This window comes from Octodon degus, unplaced genomic scaffold, assembly GCF_000260255.1.
Source record: "Octodon degus isolate 3935 unplaced genomic scaffold, OctDeg1.0 scaffold00015, whole genome shotgun sequence".
Taxonomy (NCBI): domain Eukaryota; kingdom Metazoa; phylum Chordata; class Mammalia; order Rodentia; family Octodontidae; genus Octodon; species Octodon degus.
The window spans coordinates 8356649-8378121 of NW_004524591.1; the positions used below are offsets into that span (position 1 = coordinate 8356649).

Consider the following 21473-nt stretch of genomic DNA (forward strand, 5'->3'; position numbering starts at 1 on the left):
TTACAGAATTATTTGAAATTTCAAGTGCTTTATTCATGACATTTGTTTTTAACCTTGAGGAAATCCTTAAGAAATGCTTCCTTTCCACAATTACAGTATTTTGAGATATATTATGTTACATTCATCACAGACAAAGTATTGTAGTACTACTGTTAAATATATGATTATGGAGGAAGCAAGCAGTTTTAAACTCTGATCTCCAGTGACAAGCATTTATTTAATGTAGTTCTTTGCATGCTATGGGTAGAGCTGTGTGCATCCTCAGATACTTGATCATTTTAAAAGGAAAGTATTCTTTTTAAAGAGGATGCTTGTGGTCAAATGCTAAAACAAAAACAGATTAAACAATGGCCTCTTCACTTTGTCTTTTTTTGTTAGTCTAGCATTTAGCAGGGTTCTATCAGCAACTGGCTTTTATTTCAGTAACAAAGGAGACTTGAAATATCATGTCTTTGACGCAGACACACTTTAGGAGAAAGGGTGAAATAGAAATAAACTCAAACATTATTTTGATTTTGACATGGTTGGTAATTTGTGTGCAAATTGGATCTACAGACAAGCAGTGAATGTCTATGATTTCCTATGTTGAGTAAAATGCTTTCTCAAGCTGAAAGGGTGTAAGGCTCAATGCTTGTTTCTGCAGGAGTTCTGATCCTACTTACTTGGCCAATTTATGTTATAACTGAATCCATGGCTTTCGAAAATCTTGACCTCCTATCAATGTTAAAACTGTTAACAAAGAAACCTAGAAGTTGTAATTAATGGGCCTCTATTAGGGCCACGGAATTTTTTTCTTAGAGCTGTGCTTCATATTATTCTTGTAAATTAATGACCCCCTTGATGAAAACCATGGGCTGTCTTTAGAAAATCTCACAGGTGCATATTTTCATACAATTAGGCAAACAACTCCCGTTTTATATTCACTTGGATTCTTCCATGGATCCCAGACTGAGAACATTTATTCAAGATAAATCTATCCAATTCATGTGTCTTAAATAGCGATGATTTATATTGCTTGTCATTTCTCTCATTATGATTTATTTTATATCTGGAGTGTAATTATCAAAAGGGAGAAATAAAGGAAATGCTCAAGAGATTCATCATATTCAAACAAAATCCCTTCTTTCCCCCTTTATCTTGAGGCTATTATTTCTAGCCCAGAGTTCTATTGTTCTTCCTGTGCTGTCCATTGGCTACCAACCAGACAGAAGATGCTACTCTAGGCCATTGGATAATTTCATCTTCCTCTAGGCAGTTACAAAATTAAAATAATTTCAGTCTGTTCTCTTGAACTTCTTTTTTCTACAGGCAATTTTTAAAAATGTAGAAGCTGAAAAAGCAATTGAAGAAATAAAAATATCCCTTGCTTTTTTAAAAAAAAAACATTTCTATTGTGAAAGAAATTAGTCATTGTGGACTAGTCACTTACTTAATTTAAAAATGTGAATGTGGTTTCTTTTGTATTCAATAGTGGTTCAAATTTTCCATCGATTTAAAGGGCTCATTTTCCAACAGTTCTTCAACTAGCTTAAACATTTCTAAAGCAACCATTTCTTCAGAGATATAAGTGCATAGTGCAACCAAAGGAGTAATTTATTTTCTTGAGGACTCCATATACCAGAATATATTTGCAGTTATACCTCAGCTACTTGTAATCTCTGTCCAAAGGGTGCTAACTTTTACCAATATTTTACCCAGTTGAGGAACAATCTTGTCAAATAGATTCAGCTTCACAGGAATTCAATACAGTATTAGGAAAAAAGAATTCTTAACCCTTAATTCAGAATCATGGGTTAACTGACTCCTACACATTCTCTCTGTACACACAGATAGCTGCAGTTATTCTTGAGTCTGATTCCCTCTGGTTGATGCTTGACCCAAAAGTTCTGTAGGATTCAGTTACCCACACCCCTGCCTTGTGAGTAACATCATTGTTCATGGAGTCCTTAAGATGTGGACATGAGGGGGCCAGGGAAATAGCTCAATAGAATAAGCGCTTGCCTGGCAAGCACAAGGGCCTGAGTTCAATCCCCGGAAAAAAAAAAAAAAAAAAAAAAGATGTGGACATGAGGATATGATATGTTGATATACAGTAAAAATTTTACTTCTTTTTAGTGCTTGCATGTTGTATTTGTGTGTGTTATGCACACATGTGTATACTGCCTTTGCTGATACAAAAAATATGGTAAAGATTCATGTATGGAATAAAAAATTGGGAAGGAAGTGCCTTGTGCTTACTGAAAGGGACCACTGAATATGTAGGAGACAGTATTTCATCTCCCTGGAGCCTGACCTCTGCTACATGGGACACTGCTAGGTGGTGAAAAGAACACTGGCAGAAAACACAGTAGTGAGCACATTCCGCTACTGCTGAACCCAGTTCCTCCTGCACACTAGAATTCAGAAATGCTGCCATTGCCGTGAGAAGGAAGTAATAACAAACATCCTCACATTTGCTGAAAGACCATTTAACTTCTTAAATTTTCAATACAAAAGGAACTTGTCACCTTCCAATTTTTTATATTTTTTTTTAATTTGGAAGAATAAAAATAAGCAAGAAAAATAAAAGCAAAGACAGAAACAGGGTAACATAACAATATATACATTACAGATTTTCAAAACAAGAATAGCTGATTAACAGTGATTGATATATTATCTATCTTTATCATCAAATCAGTTGCTCAGATTAACAGATATAGTTATACAAGATGGGAGATATGATTGAATATTAACACATGCCTTCAAGAAATCTTAAATTTTTGTTCTCTCTCATTTTCTTGTATTACATTTTAAAAAATTACTTTAAAAAGAGTATAGTACTAATTGATATGACATTAAAAACAGAACACACTTAGAAGACCAAAATGATAGATATTTCATTCGTAACTTTAGTATTACACATTGCTATCCTCAGTGTAACTGCTTAGTTCACAGATATCAGCATGGAGAGTTAGTCATGGTGAGATTTCTACCCATTAACTGCTATTTTCAAAAAGCTGCTGGAAATTCTTAAGACAATTGCCTTATCCATCTTGTACATATACATGTATGGTTTTGCCCCTACCTTATTACCTAGCTTTTGTCCCTTCTCTGTCTTTGTTGTTTAATCCTTAACTTCTGTTACTTTCCATTTAACTGTGTCTGTTACACCTTTCAGTTTTTATTTCTTTTTTTGAGTATGCAACTTGAGGCTATACTCATAAATGAATTAAACCAGACTCACCCTCCAATTTGTATGCATCAGTCTACTTTTATCACAAGCAAAGAATACTTCAGCATAGTTTGGCATGAGTATTTTTATAATTACATAGACACAAAAATATAAAACCATATATGCAAGTATATAAATATACTACTGTGTCAGTGTATTATGTTATAAAATACACACAAAATACTGAATTAATAAAGATTAAATAAAATCAAGATACATTATTTTAACAAATACTATTTTGAATTAAAATGAACTTTAAAAAATATGATGAAAAACATCAATTTGGCAGCTGTATTAAAATATAATTCTTCATGTAGTTTGGTGTGCAATTCATAGATTTTCAGTATAATCTATATGTACTGTAGCTTGTACATGTAGCTTCTCTGCAGCCAACTTTAGAACACTTTACGACCCCCAAAAGAAGCTCAATATCAATAAGTATTAAGTTCACATATTCCTCAAAACCCAACACAGCCCCTAATCTACTTTAATATCTCCAGAAATATGTCCAGTTTTCATAGATTATGTATTGGAATTGTTTGATATGTGGTCTCTTGTAACTTCCTTCTCTCACCATGTTGTCGAGGTTCATTCATACTGTGGAATCAGTGCTTCTTTCCTTTATATGGCTAGAAAATATTCTATTGTATGGATATACCATATTTTATTTATCCATTCTTCAACTGATGGAAACTTAAATCATTTCTACTTTGGATTATCATGAATTCTAGTGCTATGAATACTCATGCATAAATTTTTATGCAAAAGTACTTTTCAAGACATGAGTATTGCTGAACTTGATTCATATAGCAACGTTACATTCAACTTTCTGAGGAGTTATAGGCTGTTTTCCAAAGTGGCTGCACTACTTTACATTCTCATCAGTAGTATATGAAAGTTACAGCTTCTCCACATCTTCCCCAACACTTGACAATATTTCTTTCTAATAAACCAGTCGAATCCATGTGATGTTTTATCTCTGGTTTTGATTGGAAAAACTTTAATGGCTAAAAATCTGAGCAATCTTTTCATTTGCTCAGTATTTGTAAGAGACATGTCTATTCAGAAACTTTACCCATTTTAATTTGATTTCCTTTTTATTACTGATTCCTGAGCTATAAGAAAACTTTCTATATTCTGTATATAAGTCTTTTATCTTTAGATATTTCTGGCGTGTGAATTATCTTGTCATTTGATTATATCCTTTGAAGGACAAAGGCTTTTAACTACACTGAAATCTAATTTATCTATTAGTTTTGGTTCCTTGTGCTTCTTGGTTTTCTAAGACTATGTAGTCCTATTTTCAGCTTGAGAATTCTACAATTTCAGATATTACCATGACTCTAGCATCTATTTGGAATTAAGTTGAGAGTGTGGTATGAGGATTAGCTTTAGTTTTACTCATTAGATGCAGTTATACAGTTCTCCCAGTCCCATATATTAAAAATTCTTTAATAGTGTTGAAAAGTTGTAAGGCTTTCCACTGATGTATGAGATAAAAATACAGTGAATATATGCTAATTTAGATAACTGTCCTGCTGATTTCTGCTGCTCTATTGAAAGGAGCAGTTAATGCTTAAATTTTGTTTCATTTTTCTTTATTTTTTCTTCTTTTTCATTTTTCATAACTTTCTTAAAACAAATTTTGCAGGTTTCTATCTGATGACCTAAACAACTAGTATGAAGGTAACACCATGCAATACAACAACCATTGTTGAATTCCTACTTCATTTAATGAAATTTTGTACCTTTTCTATTTTTTTAATCATTTTGTATTATTTAAGAAATTAAAAAACAAAGTGAATTTTTCAAAAGATATGTTGCTGCCAATCCTCCTCAAAAGACTCCCCTTCTCTTCAAACATATTTTTCCAATCCTTTTTATCATTTTCTGAAGTTGTTGTGGAAACCCTCTTTCGTAAATGTCTTTGGTTGTGCAGTCATGTCCACCTTGATGCCTGAACTGACTCAAAAAAGTTTATTTTTCATGGTTATCTTGATTTTCCGGAAGAGCTAGAATTGCACTGTATTAGATTGAGTCAATAAATTGGATGATTTTTTTGTTTCACACAAATTGCCATAAGTGTTTGATCAATGTAGTATGATCATAAACACAGTTAATGTTTGAATTTAAAACTGTATCACCGTATTGCCATTAATTCCCCTAGTTTTGCACATACTTAACCCTTCATTCTGTCTTTTACTGTGATAAGGTTTTTTAAAATTTTTTTCCTTTAAACATTCTCCATACATTTTGGTCACCCCTTGTAAATGTATGCAAGGACCATACTGTTCTGACTTTGGTATCTATATAGCAATATGTGAGATCTGATTCCTCTTCATACCATAGTATATCTCCATTGGATTTACACTGTATGACACTTGAGTGAGAAATGAGGGTAAATGCTACTATCCAAACATAGTTTATTTAACTTTGTGTATTTTCATTTTAAAATTAAATGTGTATATGTTTCAGTTTTCTATTGTTTTTTTTTCCCATGGTAAGCCTTTCCTTTTGGAATCTCTGCTGCAAGAGATTAATATTACTCAGGCCATTCTGGAACTTGTGTCTCCACATGAATTTTGCTATTTTTCTAGTTCTATAATAAGTATCATTGGTATTTTTATGGGAAATGCATTGAATCTGCAGATTTCTTTGGATAGTATGGACATTTTGAGAATATTAATTCTTTCAATCTCTGGGTTTGTACCTTTCATGTATACAAATTGTTAATTGTGCACACTTAATTTTTTTAGTATTTAGTAAAGGGTCTACAGGGTCTCACTACACAGACTGGACTTGTACTGATCCTCCTGTTTTTAACCTCCCAGGCACTGGGATTACAGGTGCATGCCACCATACCCAGTCTCCACCACCTTCTCAGTATGCCCCCTAGAGATGGGGCCAGCACAGCATGCTGGGAATTGAACCATGGTCCTCACATCTGCCTAAGCAGGTGTGTTAGTTTGCTGAGCTATTTAGCCAGCCCTACTTTTGTTTCAAATTTTCAACTCAACTTCCCAATTTATATCTTTCTGCATTAATTTTTCAGTCTTTTCAAGTATCATTGTTTTCTCATCAAGATGAAGACATGATAATATGTTTAACTTTCCACATATGAAAAACAACAAATAATGTCCATTTTCCTGTGTCAAATATTGTGGTGGCTTCATCTTTGCTTTTTGTGGCCAATATTATGCAGGACATTCTGGAACTGTTGTGTCTCCACATGAATTTTAGTTTTGTTTTTTTTTTCTACTTCTATAATAAATATCATTGGTATTTTTATGGGAAATTCATTGATCTGCAGATTTCTTTGGATAGTTGGGCATTTTAAGAATATTAATGCTTCCAATCTCTGAACATGGGACTTCTCACAGCCTTCTATTACCACCTTCAATTCCATTAGTGTTTTATAATTTTCATCGCAGAAGTCTTTCAATTCCTGAGTTACATTTACTCTTAGTATAATTTTCTTTATTTTATTTGTGGCTATTGTGGATGAGAATACATTCATTATTTTTTTCTCAACAATTTTACTGTTGATGGGAAAAGCAACTATTTTTATTTTGTATCCTGTGCTTTATTAAATTTGCTTATCTATTTTTTTTCTTTCATTTATATATTTGGTACAGCGCCTCACTACACAGCTTGTACTTATAGTGATGCTCCTTTTTTCAGCCCCACCAGTGCTCGGATTACAGACGTGCACCACCATGCCAGCTCAGCATGCCCCAGAAGCAGGGCCAGCATGGCATGCAGGACCAGGGATCTAATCCTGGTTCTTGTACTTCCCAAAGCAGGCGCTTATTCAGCTGAGCTATCTCACCAGCCCTCTTATCTATTCTTATAATCTTTTCATAATGGTTTTTTGGTTTTTCTGTGTATACTGTCTGCAAATGGGGGAAAATTTGACTTTTTCCTTTCCTCTTTGTAGGCCTTTCTTTCTCTTACTGATTGCTTGGCTGAAACTTGTAGCAATAATTGAATAAGAGGTATGAGAGTAAATACACGTGTCTTGCACATCCTCTTAGAAGAGATGCTTTCAGCGTTTCCATATTCAGTATGTTGACTCTAGGTTTGTCATTTACAACTTTAAAATGTTTAGGTATGATCCTTTTATACCTAATTTATTCTGGAATCTTACCATGCAATGATTGAATTTTTATCAACTGCTTCTCTGCATCTGGATGTTCATTCTCCTTTTGTAATATGCTACATATGTCTTGAACCATCCTTATGTCTCAGGAATGAAACCTATTTGATGATCATGTATGATTTTTTGATGTGTGCTGCTGAACTCAATTTGCTATTATTTTGTTGAGGATTTTTGTGTCTCTCTGAAACAAGCTTATTGGTCTATAACTTGGGGGTGGTTGTGTGTTCCTGTCAGGTTTTGATAACATAAAAATGCCAGCCTTACAGGAAAACTTTGGAAGAGTTTTCTATCCCTATAAATGATATGTAGTATTTGAGAAGTAATACTAATAGTTGCTTAAGATTAAAATTCAGCAGTAAACACATCCAGTCCTTGGCTTTCATTGTTGGGAAGTTTTTTATTATTGATTCAGTATCACTGCTTGCTATATGTGTATTCAGGTTTTTAAAATGTCATCTTGGTTCTGGTGTTTTAGGTCATAGGTATCCAGAACATTTTCCACTTCTTCTAAATCTTCCAATTTGTTGCCATATGTTTCTCAAAATAATCCCTAATGATGTTTTGTGTTTCAGTGGCACCCAATGTAATGGCTCTTCTCTCCTTTTACTTTGTTAGTCTAGCTGAAGATTTGTCAATTTTGCTTATGTTATCAAAGAAACAACCTCTTGATTTATTGATACTTTCTATTGTATCTTGTATTCTTTCATTTATTTCTGCTCTTATTTATATTATTATTTTGGGCTTGATTTACTCTTGATTTTTTTAAGTTCTTGAGGTGCATTATTTGACCATACATTTGAAATCTTTCTTTTCTTTAAGTATGAATTGTGATGTTCCCTACCTTGCCTTTGTTGCCCAGAATTGCCTTTACTATATTAGGTCTTTTCTGATTCCACGTAAATTTTTAAGATTGTTTTCTCTAATTCTGTGAGATATGCTATTGGAATTTTAACTGGAATGACATTGAATCTCTATAACAATTTTAGAAGTATGGTCATGTTCATTATATTGGTTCTTCCTGCCCAACAGCAAAATATATCTTTCCATTTTCTGGTATCTGCTTCAATCTCCTTTTTCAGAGTACTGTAGTTTTCAATATAGAGGGCTCATATATCTTCCTTAAACTGATTCCTAGGTATTTCCTTTTATTTTTGGATGCTATTGTGACAGGTGTTGTTACCCTAATTTCTTCCTCAGTGAGTTTCTTATTGGTGTACAGGAATGCTACAGATTTTTGAGTGTTGACTTTGCATTCAGCTGTGCTAGTGAATTTGGTTATTAAATCTAGAAGCGTTTTAGTGAAATTTTTCAGGTCTTCTATGTAGAATATTATGTCATCTGAAAATAATGATTTCACTCCCTCCTTTACTATCTTTATTCCTTTTACTTCTGTCTCTCATCTCATTGCTCTGGCTAATGTTTCCAGGACTATGCTGAATAAGAATGATGGCAGTGGATGTCCTTCTTTTCTTCCAGATTTTAGAGTGAAAGTTTTCAGTTCCTGTCCATTTAGTATGATGCAGGCTGTTGGTTTGTCATAGGTGGTTTTTTATCAGATTGAGATAAAGACTATTCCAGTTTTCTGTGGAGAATTTTTATCATAAATGGGCATTGGACTTTGCCAAAACTTTTCTGCATCAATTGAAATGATCATATAATTTTTGTCTCTGGCTCTGGTAATGTATATATTGATTTATGTGTGTTGAACCATCCCTACATCTCTGGGATGAATCCCACTTTGTCATGATATATAATCTTGAAAATTTGCTGCACTCTGTTTGCCAGTATCTTATTGAGAATTTGGACACCTGTGTTCATTAGGGAGACTGTTCTGTAGTTCTCTTTCTTAGTTGTGTCCTTTTCTGGTTTTGGTATCAAGGTAAAACTTGTTTCCAAGAATTAATGTTGGAGTATTCTTTCTTTTATTTCAAAAAAGAGTTTGAGAAGTAGTGCTGTTAGTCTCTAAATTTCTTGTAGAATTCAGCAGTGAATTCATTTGGTCCTGAGCTTTTTTTTGTTGGTAGGTTTTTAATTACGTCTTCAATTTCATTGATAGATATTGATTTATTTAGGATTTATATCTTCTTGATTAAGCTTTGGTAATTTATATGTATTTAAATCATTTATTGATTCATTTATTTAATTTATTTATTTATTTGGTACAGGGCCTTGCTACACAGCTCAGACTCATAGTTATCCTCCTGTCTCAGCCTCCCCAGTGCTGGGATTACAGGCATGCACCACGCCTGGTTTCGGTGGCTTGTTTGGTGCTGGGCTGGCTCGGCATGAGGTACCAGGTATTGAACCCAGGTTTTTGTGCTTGCCAGTGAGTTGCTTAGACAGCCAAGCTATCTCCCTAGCTATATGTATTTAGAAATCTGTCAATTTCTTCTGCATTTTCCATCTTATTAGAGTACAAATTTTCAAAGGAGGTGTAGATAATCTTCTGGTTTTCTGCAGGGCCTGCTATAATTTCACCCTTTTTATCCTAATTGATTAGATTTCAGTATGTGGTTTATTTAGGAGAACATCACATGTGCAGCTGAAAGGAATGTGTATTCTAACATGTATCTTTTAATAGAATTAAATGTTTTTATTCAGTATTACTATTGAAATTTGTGAAATTCTGCGATCATTTTATGGATTTTATTCTAGATGCTCTCAGTATTCCTTGTTTCATGTTTGCTGTTTGATGGGTTAGTATATGGATTATATTTGATTCTTTTTTAGTTTTATTTTTTTACTCTTGTAGCAGCATTTATCCTTTCACGTGCTAACATGATGATAGTTATTTTTCATTTCTATTTTTAGTTTCCTGCTAAGTTTCTTTGGTAAGACTTTTCTGATCGTTATAAGTTCTCCATTTTTGCTTGCCTAAAAAGTCTTTATTTCTTCTTTATTTCTGCCTAAGTAGACCTAGTAATTTTGTCAATTATTTTCATTGACAACTTCAAATGCATCATTCCGTACCCTACTGGGTTGGAGGGTTTGTACTGAAAGATCTAATGATGGTCTAAAGGAGTTGCACTGAAATGTAACTATGCTTTTCTCTTGCAGATTTGAAATTCTTTGTCCTATATTTTTGACATTTTATAATATGTCAAAATGAAGATTCCTCCAGTCAACTGTATTTGAGGATTTCTTAGCCTCCTGGATGTGGACAGACATGTGCTTCTCATAATTATATAAGTTTTCTGCTTCTATTTCATAGAAAACTTTTTCTGTTAGCCTTCACTCCCTCCTCTTTGGACATGTTAGTGATGCATATAGCGGATTATGTAAAGGTGTCCTAGTGTTCTGGAACGCTGCCTCATTCTTTTTTAATGTGCATGTTATATTTTAAAGGATACATCTTCAAACTGCTGTTTGATCTAGTCTGTGGTAGAGAGCTTCCACTGAAGCTTTTATTGGGCTGATTGAGCTCATTTCCAAGATTGCGGTTGATTCTCTTTCAAAATCTGTCTGATAAAATTCTCATTTGCACTGTATTTTCTTCCTACTTTCATTTAACTGATTTTATATGATCTGAGATAATTAGCAATAATTCTTTTACATTATGTATAAGGCATTTCATCTACCAAATCTGTTTTTAATTTCTTAAAATTTTTATTTTATTTATTTGGTATAAGGTCTCACTGCACAGCTTAGACTCATAGTGATCCTCCTGTCTCAGCCTCCCCAGTGCTGAGATTACAGGTGTGCATCACCATGCCGGATTTCAGTGGCTGTCATGGCACAGCATGGCATGAGGTACCAGGAATCGAACCCAGATCCTTGTGTTTGCCAGACAGGCACTTAGACCACAAGCTATCTTTACAGCCCTACTATCTCTATTAATATTTGATATTTTGGAGGCTTCTATTATCTCTTTCAAATTTCATGTGTTCCTATTTTAAATTTGCATGTTTGGTAGACTAAATATCTCTACCACTTTTATCAGAAACTGATTTTCTCCTAAAAAAGACATGTCTTTGAGCATCTTTTCTTAGTGCAATGTTGAGTTTATTTCCCACCAGGTACCATAGTGTAACATCCCTTCAGTTTTTTCATCTGTGACTAGTAAGTTTGGGCACACTGCATATCAGAACTGTAAAAACCCACTATTTGCAAAGCATGCAAGAATGGAGACATTCTGACACCTCAGACAACTGTGGTGTAGAAGCCGAGAATGTAAGGTGTAAATGATGTGGCTATTCCTAGAGATCCTCCTGTCTAGGAGTGGTGTCTCCTAGTGGGTGACTAGGGTTTCCTCAGGTACTGCTGGTATTCTTTTTATTTGTAAGGGTCTCTGCCACTGGCTGTACCCATAATGACATGAGGCCTGAAGTGTTTCAGGTCCTTCAGGTAGTAGGCAGGAACAGGAATCAGTTCCCACTCTGTGGTATTCATTCCCAGCTTTGTCACAAGTGTGTGAACAGAGTGTAGGATGATCCATGTTGGGACCTGCATGGGGGAATGGAAGGAGGATTTGTAGTGCTCCTCTATGATGCTGTTATGGGTTTGCCCAACTAGAAGTGGAACCTCAGCATCCCCCCTGCCACCAAGGTGTGCACACAGGAGTACAGCACTATGGCTGCAGCTTGCATCCCCTCCATGTCTACCAGAGATTGAGCTGAAGTGGGTCATGGGTGGATTCAGGTGAAATTCCCCCAGCTGGTATTCCTGAGATCAGTGGAGGATAAAACATGGCTAGCACTGGGCAGTTTCTTTCCAGATTGTTCAGGCTGTGTACTCCGTAAGCAGGTCAGTCAGACCCATGGAATTGTTCAAAACACTCCAGCATGTTCTGTGGATGGCTGAGGACAGTGGAAACACAAACTGCCCTGTTAGTGAGGTACTCATGGGTGGTGCTGGGGAGAAAGGTAGCAGAGACCATGGAAATCACTGCTTTTAGCCCTGACACTGGTGTGGAACTCCACACTCCTGGCCACTCACTTGGTCTCATCCCCGGCTTTTGAGGGTGGTGCCTTCTGTTCCCCCTCCATATGGCAATATCCATGCCCTGCAGAACGATGTTCTCGGTGGGTTTGTATAAGAGCCTTTCTATTTAACCAAGATTCATTTATAAGGTCAGTGCAATGGAAAGTCTATGGAGCCCCAGAGATGAAAATATGCCAGACTCTGATCCCTACAGCAGTCAAAATAGACAATAGATTTTTTCTTGATGACTCTTGGCTATAGCACCCTGGGAGTTCTCTGGGAAATTAAGTGAAACCCACTTTGAAAATCAGTTGATTATACTGAATTTCTTAGCTAGCACCTTACCTTGTTGGGTAGAAGCTTATAAAGGCTGCACAACTTAGTTGCTAGATCACTGGTGTCTACATTGACAGAGGGTTCTAGAGCCCTCTCACCTTTAGTTCTTCTGAAGGGAAATTTCTTCTTCTTCTATGTACCAGGCCAGTAGCTGCTCAGATATTTCATTTCTCTTACTATGCTGTTGTCCCAGGGCTGTGGATGGTATAAAGCTTCCATTTTTTTTTTCCTGTTGATTCCAGTGTTCTTCCACAGTCACTATTATGGTTTGTAATGTTCCCCTAGAAGATTCATTGTGTTCAAGACTTAGTTGCTGATGGGCTTTGGGGAAGGGCTTGGATAATGAAAGCTCTAACTTCATCCATGAGTAAGACACTAGTGATATCAGATCTTGGTGGCATTCTTGGTAAGTGATGGAAACAGGACATGGAGCATATATTTGAAAAGGACAAAGAGAAGGGATCTGATCAAGAGGGTGTAACTTGGGAGGCTAGATGTGGTCCTCAGCCTCTTCCTCCTCGGCTCTCTCCCTCTCTGTTCTCTGGCTGCCATCAGGTAAACAGCTTCCCTCCCCGTACCCTGTGCTGTGATGTTCCCACCATGCCACTACCTTAAGAGCTATGGAGCCAGCTGACCATGGAACCTCTAGGAGCTCGAAACAGCCTTTCCTCCTAGAAGTCGTTTATGTCAGGGATTTTTGGTGCCATGAGGAAAAGCTGAAGAACACAACCACTGACCTCAACATATTTCTTCAGTTCTTTTCAGGGGTGAATGAGTACTGTGTGCTTCTGTATAGCCATCTTCCCATCTCTTCCTAATTAATGAACATTCCAAGCTTATTAAAATGCATTCATACATGAGGAAAAGATCATCAGAATGAACATGTATGACATCCAGTTTAAGAAATGAAATATTACATGATAGTTTTAATGTGAATTTTCTTGCTTACTAGTGAAATTGTTTTTATTTGTATATTTGCTGGCTTATTGTAGTATTTCATTCCATAGGCATTTTCTGTGTCTAATATTTGCCAAATTTTTCATTCCTTTTTCTTTTTGGTTTCTCTCAATGTAATGTCTTCAAGGTCTATCTGTATTATATTATATGTAAAAAATTTCCTTTCTTTGTAAAAGTAAATAGTAATCTATCATAGATACTCATTCTCTAAAGTTTGTTGATTTTTTTTATGGTAGTAGTCACTTTTGTCATTATTATTCATGTGCTTGAAAAAATGGTTATGGGCTGAAATTCAATATATCTCCAATGTAGTGAACTATGTTATTCAAATCTCCCATGTTTCATAGTTACTATGATGAATTTATTATAAACCCTTTCCATGACATAGATTTTTCAGTTTTTGCTCATCATTATACCAATTTGTTTTTTCATATTTTGAGTCCATGTTCTTAGACAACTACAAGTTTGAACTTTTTGCTTCTAATTAAAAATTTGTATTGTTTTATAGAGCAAATACAAATATTTCATAGGGATATACAAATATTGTATGGTCTCAATATTTTTGCCCTAACATGTCTTTTTATCAGATGATAGTACAGATTTTGCCTCTTTTATTATATTACTTTTCGCTTTATATTTCTTCATAAAAGAAATTTACATTTAGCACAGCAATGCTAAAGGGATTTGGCTGCCTCTGTCTTTTAGCTGGCAAATTGAGTACATTCATATTAACTGTGTTTACTGATACATGAAGATTTGTTTCTAGCAACTCACTTTGTAATCTATATTTGTAGGCATTTTTGAATTTTTCATTTATCTCCATTTATTTTCAGATAGTTTCTTGGATTGGTTTTTTTTCTATCTACTTTAGACTTGTGCACATTATTTCTATTTATTTAATAACTACTCTTAAATTATTAACATGCATGTGTAGCTTCATGAAGCCTAAAATTAACCAAGATTTCTACACTCATCCTGAATAATAGAAAGGCTTTAAATATGTAAATGCCCCTGGCATCTTACAAGATAAATGCTAGGGATATTTATAATTTTAACTTTTTTGCAAAAGCAGTAATTCTGAAAATCAAAGCTCCATGAAGCAAAAATAAATTAAATTTACTCCACACCAAACAAGGAGGGGCATAATCTTTAAAGAAATGGTTCCACAAATAGAATTTAAAACTGAAACCTAGATTTTTTTCAAATTATTGTTGCCATGATCTTTTTCCTTTTAAGTCTTGCATTTTCTGAAAACTCAAACGATTCCGATTATTTAAAAGATTAAACATGATTTCTATTATTTGCTCTCACCAGAGTTGCATGATATTGATTATAGCTCACAAGTAACCACCCACGTGTCTGAAAATGAACAAAGCCCTTCAGAACGAAGTAAAAACCCAGAAGCCACCAAATAACTTTCTGAGCTATAAGAAAACACCACAACAGAAAGAAATTGAAAATCACTCTTATTAAAAAACAAAAAATAGGGGCCAGGGAGATGGCTCAGTAGAATATGCGCTTCTCTGGCAAGTGCAAGGGCCTGAGTTCAATCCCCAGTTGTGAAAAAAGAAAAAAAAAAAAAAAAAGAGAGAGAGAAAGAAAGAAACTTGAAGTCTTTGTAACTTGGGGATTTATCACTTCATAATCTCCATAGCAAAGTTCCTCCAAATAAATATTTTACTATAAACCTGAATGTTGTGCTTATAATATAAGCAGCTGTAATAACTATCTGTGCCCATTTTAAATAGGTGGCAAAACCAATTATCCATGATTTAGAAAGGCATGGACCACAATGCTAGGGATGTTTGGTAGACAATATTAAGGATTTTCTAAAGTAGGTTCATCACAACACTTCTGTGAGAGTCATTTGTTAGCTTTGCCAAGTGGGAAGGAACAAAGGATGGTGAAGCAGTGGGCTGAGCTCTCCACATAAGTGGAAACTTTGTTTTATACCTCTCCACAAACCTGGAGTTGCAACAATAATCAATCAAAAGCAAGTTTTATATATATAACTTTTATTTATATATAGAGAGAGAGAAAGAGAGAGAGGGGGGCTCATTTACAGTATTTAAAAGTTATTTTAATCAAAAGTGCTATGGGGTGTCATGAATGTTATTTACCTAGGGGCATTACACATATTCCAATGGTGCTCAATAAAAGACGTGAATTAAGGTAGATGTACAATTTTTTATAGCTAAAGTAGAACCTTTGACATTTTTAAATTTCTGATAATACATGGAAGAAATATGTTCTTAGGTGTACAAAACAAAAAACCCTAAATTGTCTATTAAAAGTTGCTGATAGGAAAAAATGAAACATTTTAGTCTGTTTTAGTCATTATAGAAAAATGTAATCTCATTTTTCAACCTTAGGAAGGGTACTTTTTATTAGTGAACAAATATACGGTTCTGAAATAAAAGTCGTGTAGCATTTTCTGATATAGCAAATAATATTCACTGTAGTAACACATGGGTCCTAGATTCTTATAATCCTCCCTTTTCATTAAAAGCCACACTTGCCAGGCATGGTGCAGCATGCTGAGGCAGGAGGATCTCAAGTTTTGAGCCCAGCTGGGCAATGAGTAAGATCTTGTTTCAATTTTTAAAAAAGAATTAGGATGTAGCTCTGTGCAAAGGTTTCTGTACAAAGGTTTCGAGTTCAATTTCCAGTACAGGGAGGAGGCTCCTTAATTTAAAAGCATATGGTTCCAGTCAGCTATTTTTTTAAAAGTCAACAAGTTTTGCTCTTTCTTCGTTAGTCCTACTTAAAAGATGGTCTAAAAATATTTGACTTATGCCTTCTGATAGGACCGAAGAGTATGAATCTATTCGAATGAAGTGTCTGAAAGATTTGATTAAGTAACATTTACCATTTGTCTTAAAGTTTTAATAGATAAGCTAGGCAGAAAACTTGGAAACCACATGAAAGTATTTTAAAATCCCTCAAATCACTGGAACTTTTCCCTTTTTGTCTCCGGCTCCAACCCAATTTCAAGATGTTATTCTTTGACAATTGTTTTGTCTGGACCCTAGAAAAGTTACAGAAAGAATGGGCTGGTGGAGGCTAGACTGATGAGAGTAAGCATACCTGTTTCATGTAATGGACATCATGCCCAAATGCACTGATACTTTTACAGATTTAAAAATATTTTCAGTTTAATTTCCTAATCAGATGACAATGAAATTTATATATATATATATATATATATTTTTTTTTTCCATCATTTATGTATTTGGTACAGGGTTTCACTAAGCAGCCCTGCCTCATAGTGATCCTCCTGTTTTCAGCCTCCCAGTGCTTGTGCCCACCACGCTGGGACTCAGCTCAGGCTCAGGGTACCGCTCAGGGCAGGGCCGGCAGGGCCTGCAGTACCACTGAGTTTAATGCAGGCATAAGGTATAAATTTTAATATTTCCTTTTGGAGAAAGGTATTAGGTGATAGTAGATGAACTGGAGCCCAGCGAATGAAAAGTTGATTAAAGGCTAAGAATGATTTTAATTAACACTGGTGTGTGTGTGTGTGTGTGTGTGTGTGTGTGTGTATGTGTCTTTTGGCTTACAGTAGGGCTTCAGGAAGATAATTCTTTTTTTTTTTTTTTTTTTGGTACTGGGGATCAAATTCAGGGCCTTGTGCTTGTGAGGCAGGCATTTATGCCAATGAGCTGTATCCCCAGCTCTGAGATTTCTTGTAGGAAGTAATAAAGCTAGTTGGGATTAGGCTACTCAGGAGCCTTTTGCATTGTTTTAATAAAGGTTTAAAGAGATTACAGAAAGAATGAGAAAAGATGGATACTGCAAATATTTAGGCAAATATGCACCCATGCAGCAGTTTAGATTAGATTTTGTTTTCTGAAACCTGTCATAATTATACATTTGTATTCTTTATAACTTTCACAGGAGGTGGGACTGCGCCAGGCTTATTCTCAGGGTACTGAATACTCCAGAAAACAACAGAGTTAGTCTGTTGGTGAGATGTTAAGCCTATTATAAGTAGAACTGTATCACTGACCAAACCATAGAAATTATGAAAGCAAATGCCTACAGCCTGAGGGCACAAGAAACGACTGATTATTCTGCTCAGCAAAACTGAAGTGACAACATATACAATAATTATAAACTTTTTTAAAGTTAATTTTAAATATTTCAAAATTGAGAAATCTGTATTTTTTTTGCCCGTATTCTGTAAAATCATTTAAAGTGTCACATTTATTGGCCACCAGAACTCATGTAGTTATATGTAGCATTAATTCACGTCATATACAGAGAAAGCTACAATTACATAAAACCACATGCTACTTTGCATAAAGTACACTGGTGTTATAGGTGGCTTGCTGAGCTTTCTATGTGACTAGTTCATACACTTCCTATTTGCCTTGTGCTGAAAAATGCAAAAAGTATGACCCATAATGATATATGCTGGGTGCTAAGAAGGCACTAACTTAACAGAAGATTAAAGCAAAACTTTCCCAGAAGTCTTACATCCTCTTGAAAGAGGAAATGCCGGCCAGGTATACCACTGCAGAACAGCAGACACATCTTTGATGTGAGAGGAATTAGACTTGTGTTTTACAAACAGCTAACCCTTTAGATGATCAGTTTTCTTATCTGTGGCAATTTATGGTCATTATTTTGTATCATTTTTAGCTGCCTTCTATGTTCAGTAAAGCATATTTTTAAAAGTGTAAAAGCTATGAATGTCCTAATGTTGATCAGAGATGAAACTCTTATCAACTAGTAGTTTTGATGCTTAAATTAACTGTTGAGAGTGTCTTTCTTAGAGACAGCGGAATAAACTAAATGAATATTCCTGAAGCTTCTAAATTCTGGTCCTTTGATTTGAACTTGAGAAGGATGGAGACTACTCAACACTGTTAAATCACTGAGAATGTGCCTAACGTTCTATAAAAGAAACTAGTAATTTTATATACTATTCAGAGTATACCCTGAAAACCAGGGGGAAAAAAATCACAGGTCACTATTATTTGGAAGATGGAAAGTCCTCAGAATATAACCATTCCACTGGTCACTGTCAGAAGGGTCCGTGGGGAGACAGGGAGATGGCTCAGTGAAATAAGCGCTTCCCTGGCAAGCACCAGAGGCTGAGTTCAATCCCTGGTTCCGCCAAAAAAAAAAAAAGAAGAAGGGTCCGTGGATTTTTCGAGCAGTTCCCCTGAAGGGAACTCCAGGCAGGTTCCAGGATCGAGCCTCAGCGGCGGAGGCAGATGGGGCGCTGAGGGAGGCGCGGAAGGCCCACGCTTCTCTTGGGGTGAAAGGTCTGTTTGTCTCCATCCGTTCAAACTGACAGGCGGCCTGCCATCGCCTGGCCTCCGCCGGGCAGACCGGTCCTGGCCGGCGGCGGGAAGACATCTGCTGAATGGATTTATTGACTGGATCTTGTTTTTTTCTCTCCCTCGCCCTGTTTTTTTTTTCCCCTTTTTCCTTCACACCGTTTATTATGCCTCTGACCTGATGAACTGCGCCTGCTGACGCGTCGCGCCCGCGCTCCCCCAGAGCCGTGTCTCACGCTTCTCTCCGCTCTGTCTTCTCTCGGCAGCAGCAGCCCTTCCGGGACCCCGCGCCCGCGCGTGCGCAGTGCGCGCGCCCCGCCCCGCCGGCCGCCGACGCCCTGGAGAAGCCCCGGCTGCTCGCGCGCACGCTGTCCTCCCCCGCGGCCGCCATCTTGCCCCGCCCACTTCCGGACCGCCCCCCGCAGCCGGGCTCCGCGACGGGTAGGACTCCCCGAAGACTGCCTAATCGGCAGGCCAAATGCGCCGTTCTTGTAGGATTAGCCGATTTAAATGCTCTGAATAACTCCACGAGCAGAAAGCTCTGTTTTCACCCAGTGCAGCCCGAATGTTATGGGGTTGTATTGGCCCCAGGACAAGCAGCACATCTGATAAATCTTGGGCTTAGTACTTAATAGCCTCATAAATTGTTATCATCCGAGGGCCTGGAAAATACATCAACAGGTGCATGCGGCCCTTCCAGAGATAAAATCCCTACAACATTCTTTAGCAGTGTTCTTCAAACCTTCACCATCTAGGAGCTTGGCCACTAGGCAGTTTATGATACTTGGCTTCTTCATTTGATTCTGGCCAGTGTCCTCCCCTCAATTTTTTGTTTTCTTTTTCCTCTCGGTGTTTTCTTCTGCCGTCCCCCACAGATGACTCATGGGAGTTAATGGTACCAAGGCAAACCTTGCTGATTCTGTGTGCTGTGTTGGTTTCCTTTCCATTTATTATGGCACTTGTGGGTGGCCCTTTTGCCCAGTCTCTGCCTACTGCAGTGTTTGATACTTTAGAACTTGGCTACTGAGGAGAACAAGCCAAGCACTTCCAAGGCCAGAGGAAGGTTAAGTCTGGAATACATACTAAAAAATGAAAAATAATAATAAAATAAATTGTGTGTGTGCACGCACGCTGTACCCTTTGCAAAGGTACTTTGCTGTAAAGCGATTGGAGTAATTATTGCTGTTTGTCTACCTCGTTCTATATCTTTGCTCTTAAACTGAGGCTGATCATATGGAAGATATAGTAGCCCTAAGAGACACATAACCTAAATGCAACAAGGGGAGAATTCATGTGTAACTTCCCCAAAGGCTTGTACAGTTTATCTGATTTATGTTTTAATCAATTTTCAGGTTGCACAGCTTGTTTTCATCTCTTCTCTGAACTTGTACAAGCCTTTGTGAATGGAAAAATTAAAACACCTTTTTGGAAATTATGTCCCCAGGCTTTGATATCATCTTTTATTTAGAAGTCACTGAATGCAATGACTAACTTATTTAACTGTGATAAATACCTTGAATAAGTGTGCATTGGAGCTTTTTTTTTTAAATCGTGTGTCATACCATAAGTCAACATTCCTTACTAAGAGATACAGGCTGGATGTGTTTCTTCTCCACATTAGCTAGGGTCTTCTGTCCTTCCATCCTTCTACTTCAGAAGCACAACAAACCTGTGTGATATTTTTGACAACCCAACATTGTGGTCTAGTGTCAGTGAAAATCTTTGGTATTTATTGTGCCTGGTTCTGTCCTTGGGTGTTTACCAAGCATCTGCTTGAAGCAAATTCTAATTTGCTAGAATTATGTTTTATTCTGCTTTAGTATTTCAGAAAACAGACTAACAACCATCCTATAGTAACTCCTTTCCAATGAGTAAAATAAATTCCCTAATTAAAATTGAGCTTAACAGTAAAATTTCATGTTCATATTACTATGTGTACTGTTAGCTATGTTTGTAATTCTACAGATAGGCTTTCTTTCCTATGTTTGGAGGACAGCTGTGTCCTGGCACACTTCAGTTCCCTCCACTTTTTGAAAGTTTTTTGATGTGGATGAAGAAAGATCTCTGAGTAGTAGGTGATACCAGTTGGAGAAAAACCATGTTTCCAGGTGGATAGGTTGTGTAGGGCTTGGAAAACTTGGGTGAGCCAGGTATAGGGGCCCACTCTTCTAATGTTGAAGAATGAGGCAAGTTTGAACCCTGCCTGGACCACATAGTAACTTACTGAAACCATGTCTTAAAAAAAAAAAAAAAAAAATTAAAAGTCCGAGAAAACCCTGGGTTCAATCTTTAGAACCAAAAGAAAGAAGAAAGGGAAAATTGTGGAGCAGAAAGGGTAGTCTGTAAACTTCAAACATGATATAATCATAACCTCAATCTGATCATTCACCCTAAAAGCAGGACTCTTTCACATAATTAATTTCTAATGTCAATATAGGGAACAGAAACTCAAAACCTTCTAGGTGTATGGTACAAATTCTCTAAAATCAAAGAAAGGATTGTAGGATCAATGGAGGTTAAGAGTAGGATATTTATTGGAGGTAAGAAAACTGTCCAGAAGACAGGAGGAGTCCTGAACGGGTTGCCAAAGACTCATAACTTG

At 36.3% G+C, this 21473-nt stretch overlaps 1 protein-coding gene across 16 annotated transcripts in view; it reads left to right on the forward strand.

Moving 5' to 3' along the window:
- Hdac9 (histone deacetylase 9) overlaps nt 1-21473 on the forward strand; it is a 604989-nt gene that overhangs the window by 295067 nt on the left and 288449 nt on the right. For all 16 annotated transcript variants that reach the window (XM_023709815.1, XM_023709817.1, XM_023709816.1 and 13 more), the window contains one exon: nt 19138-19312. In XM_023709815.1, coding sequence (XP_023565583.1) covers nt 19138-19312 — 175 coding nt within the window. The remainder of the gene's footprint in view (nt 1-19137; nt 19313-21473) is intronic.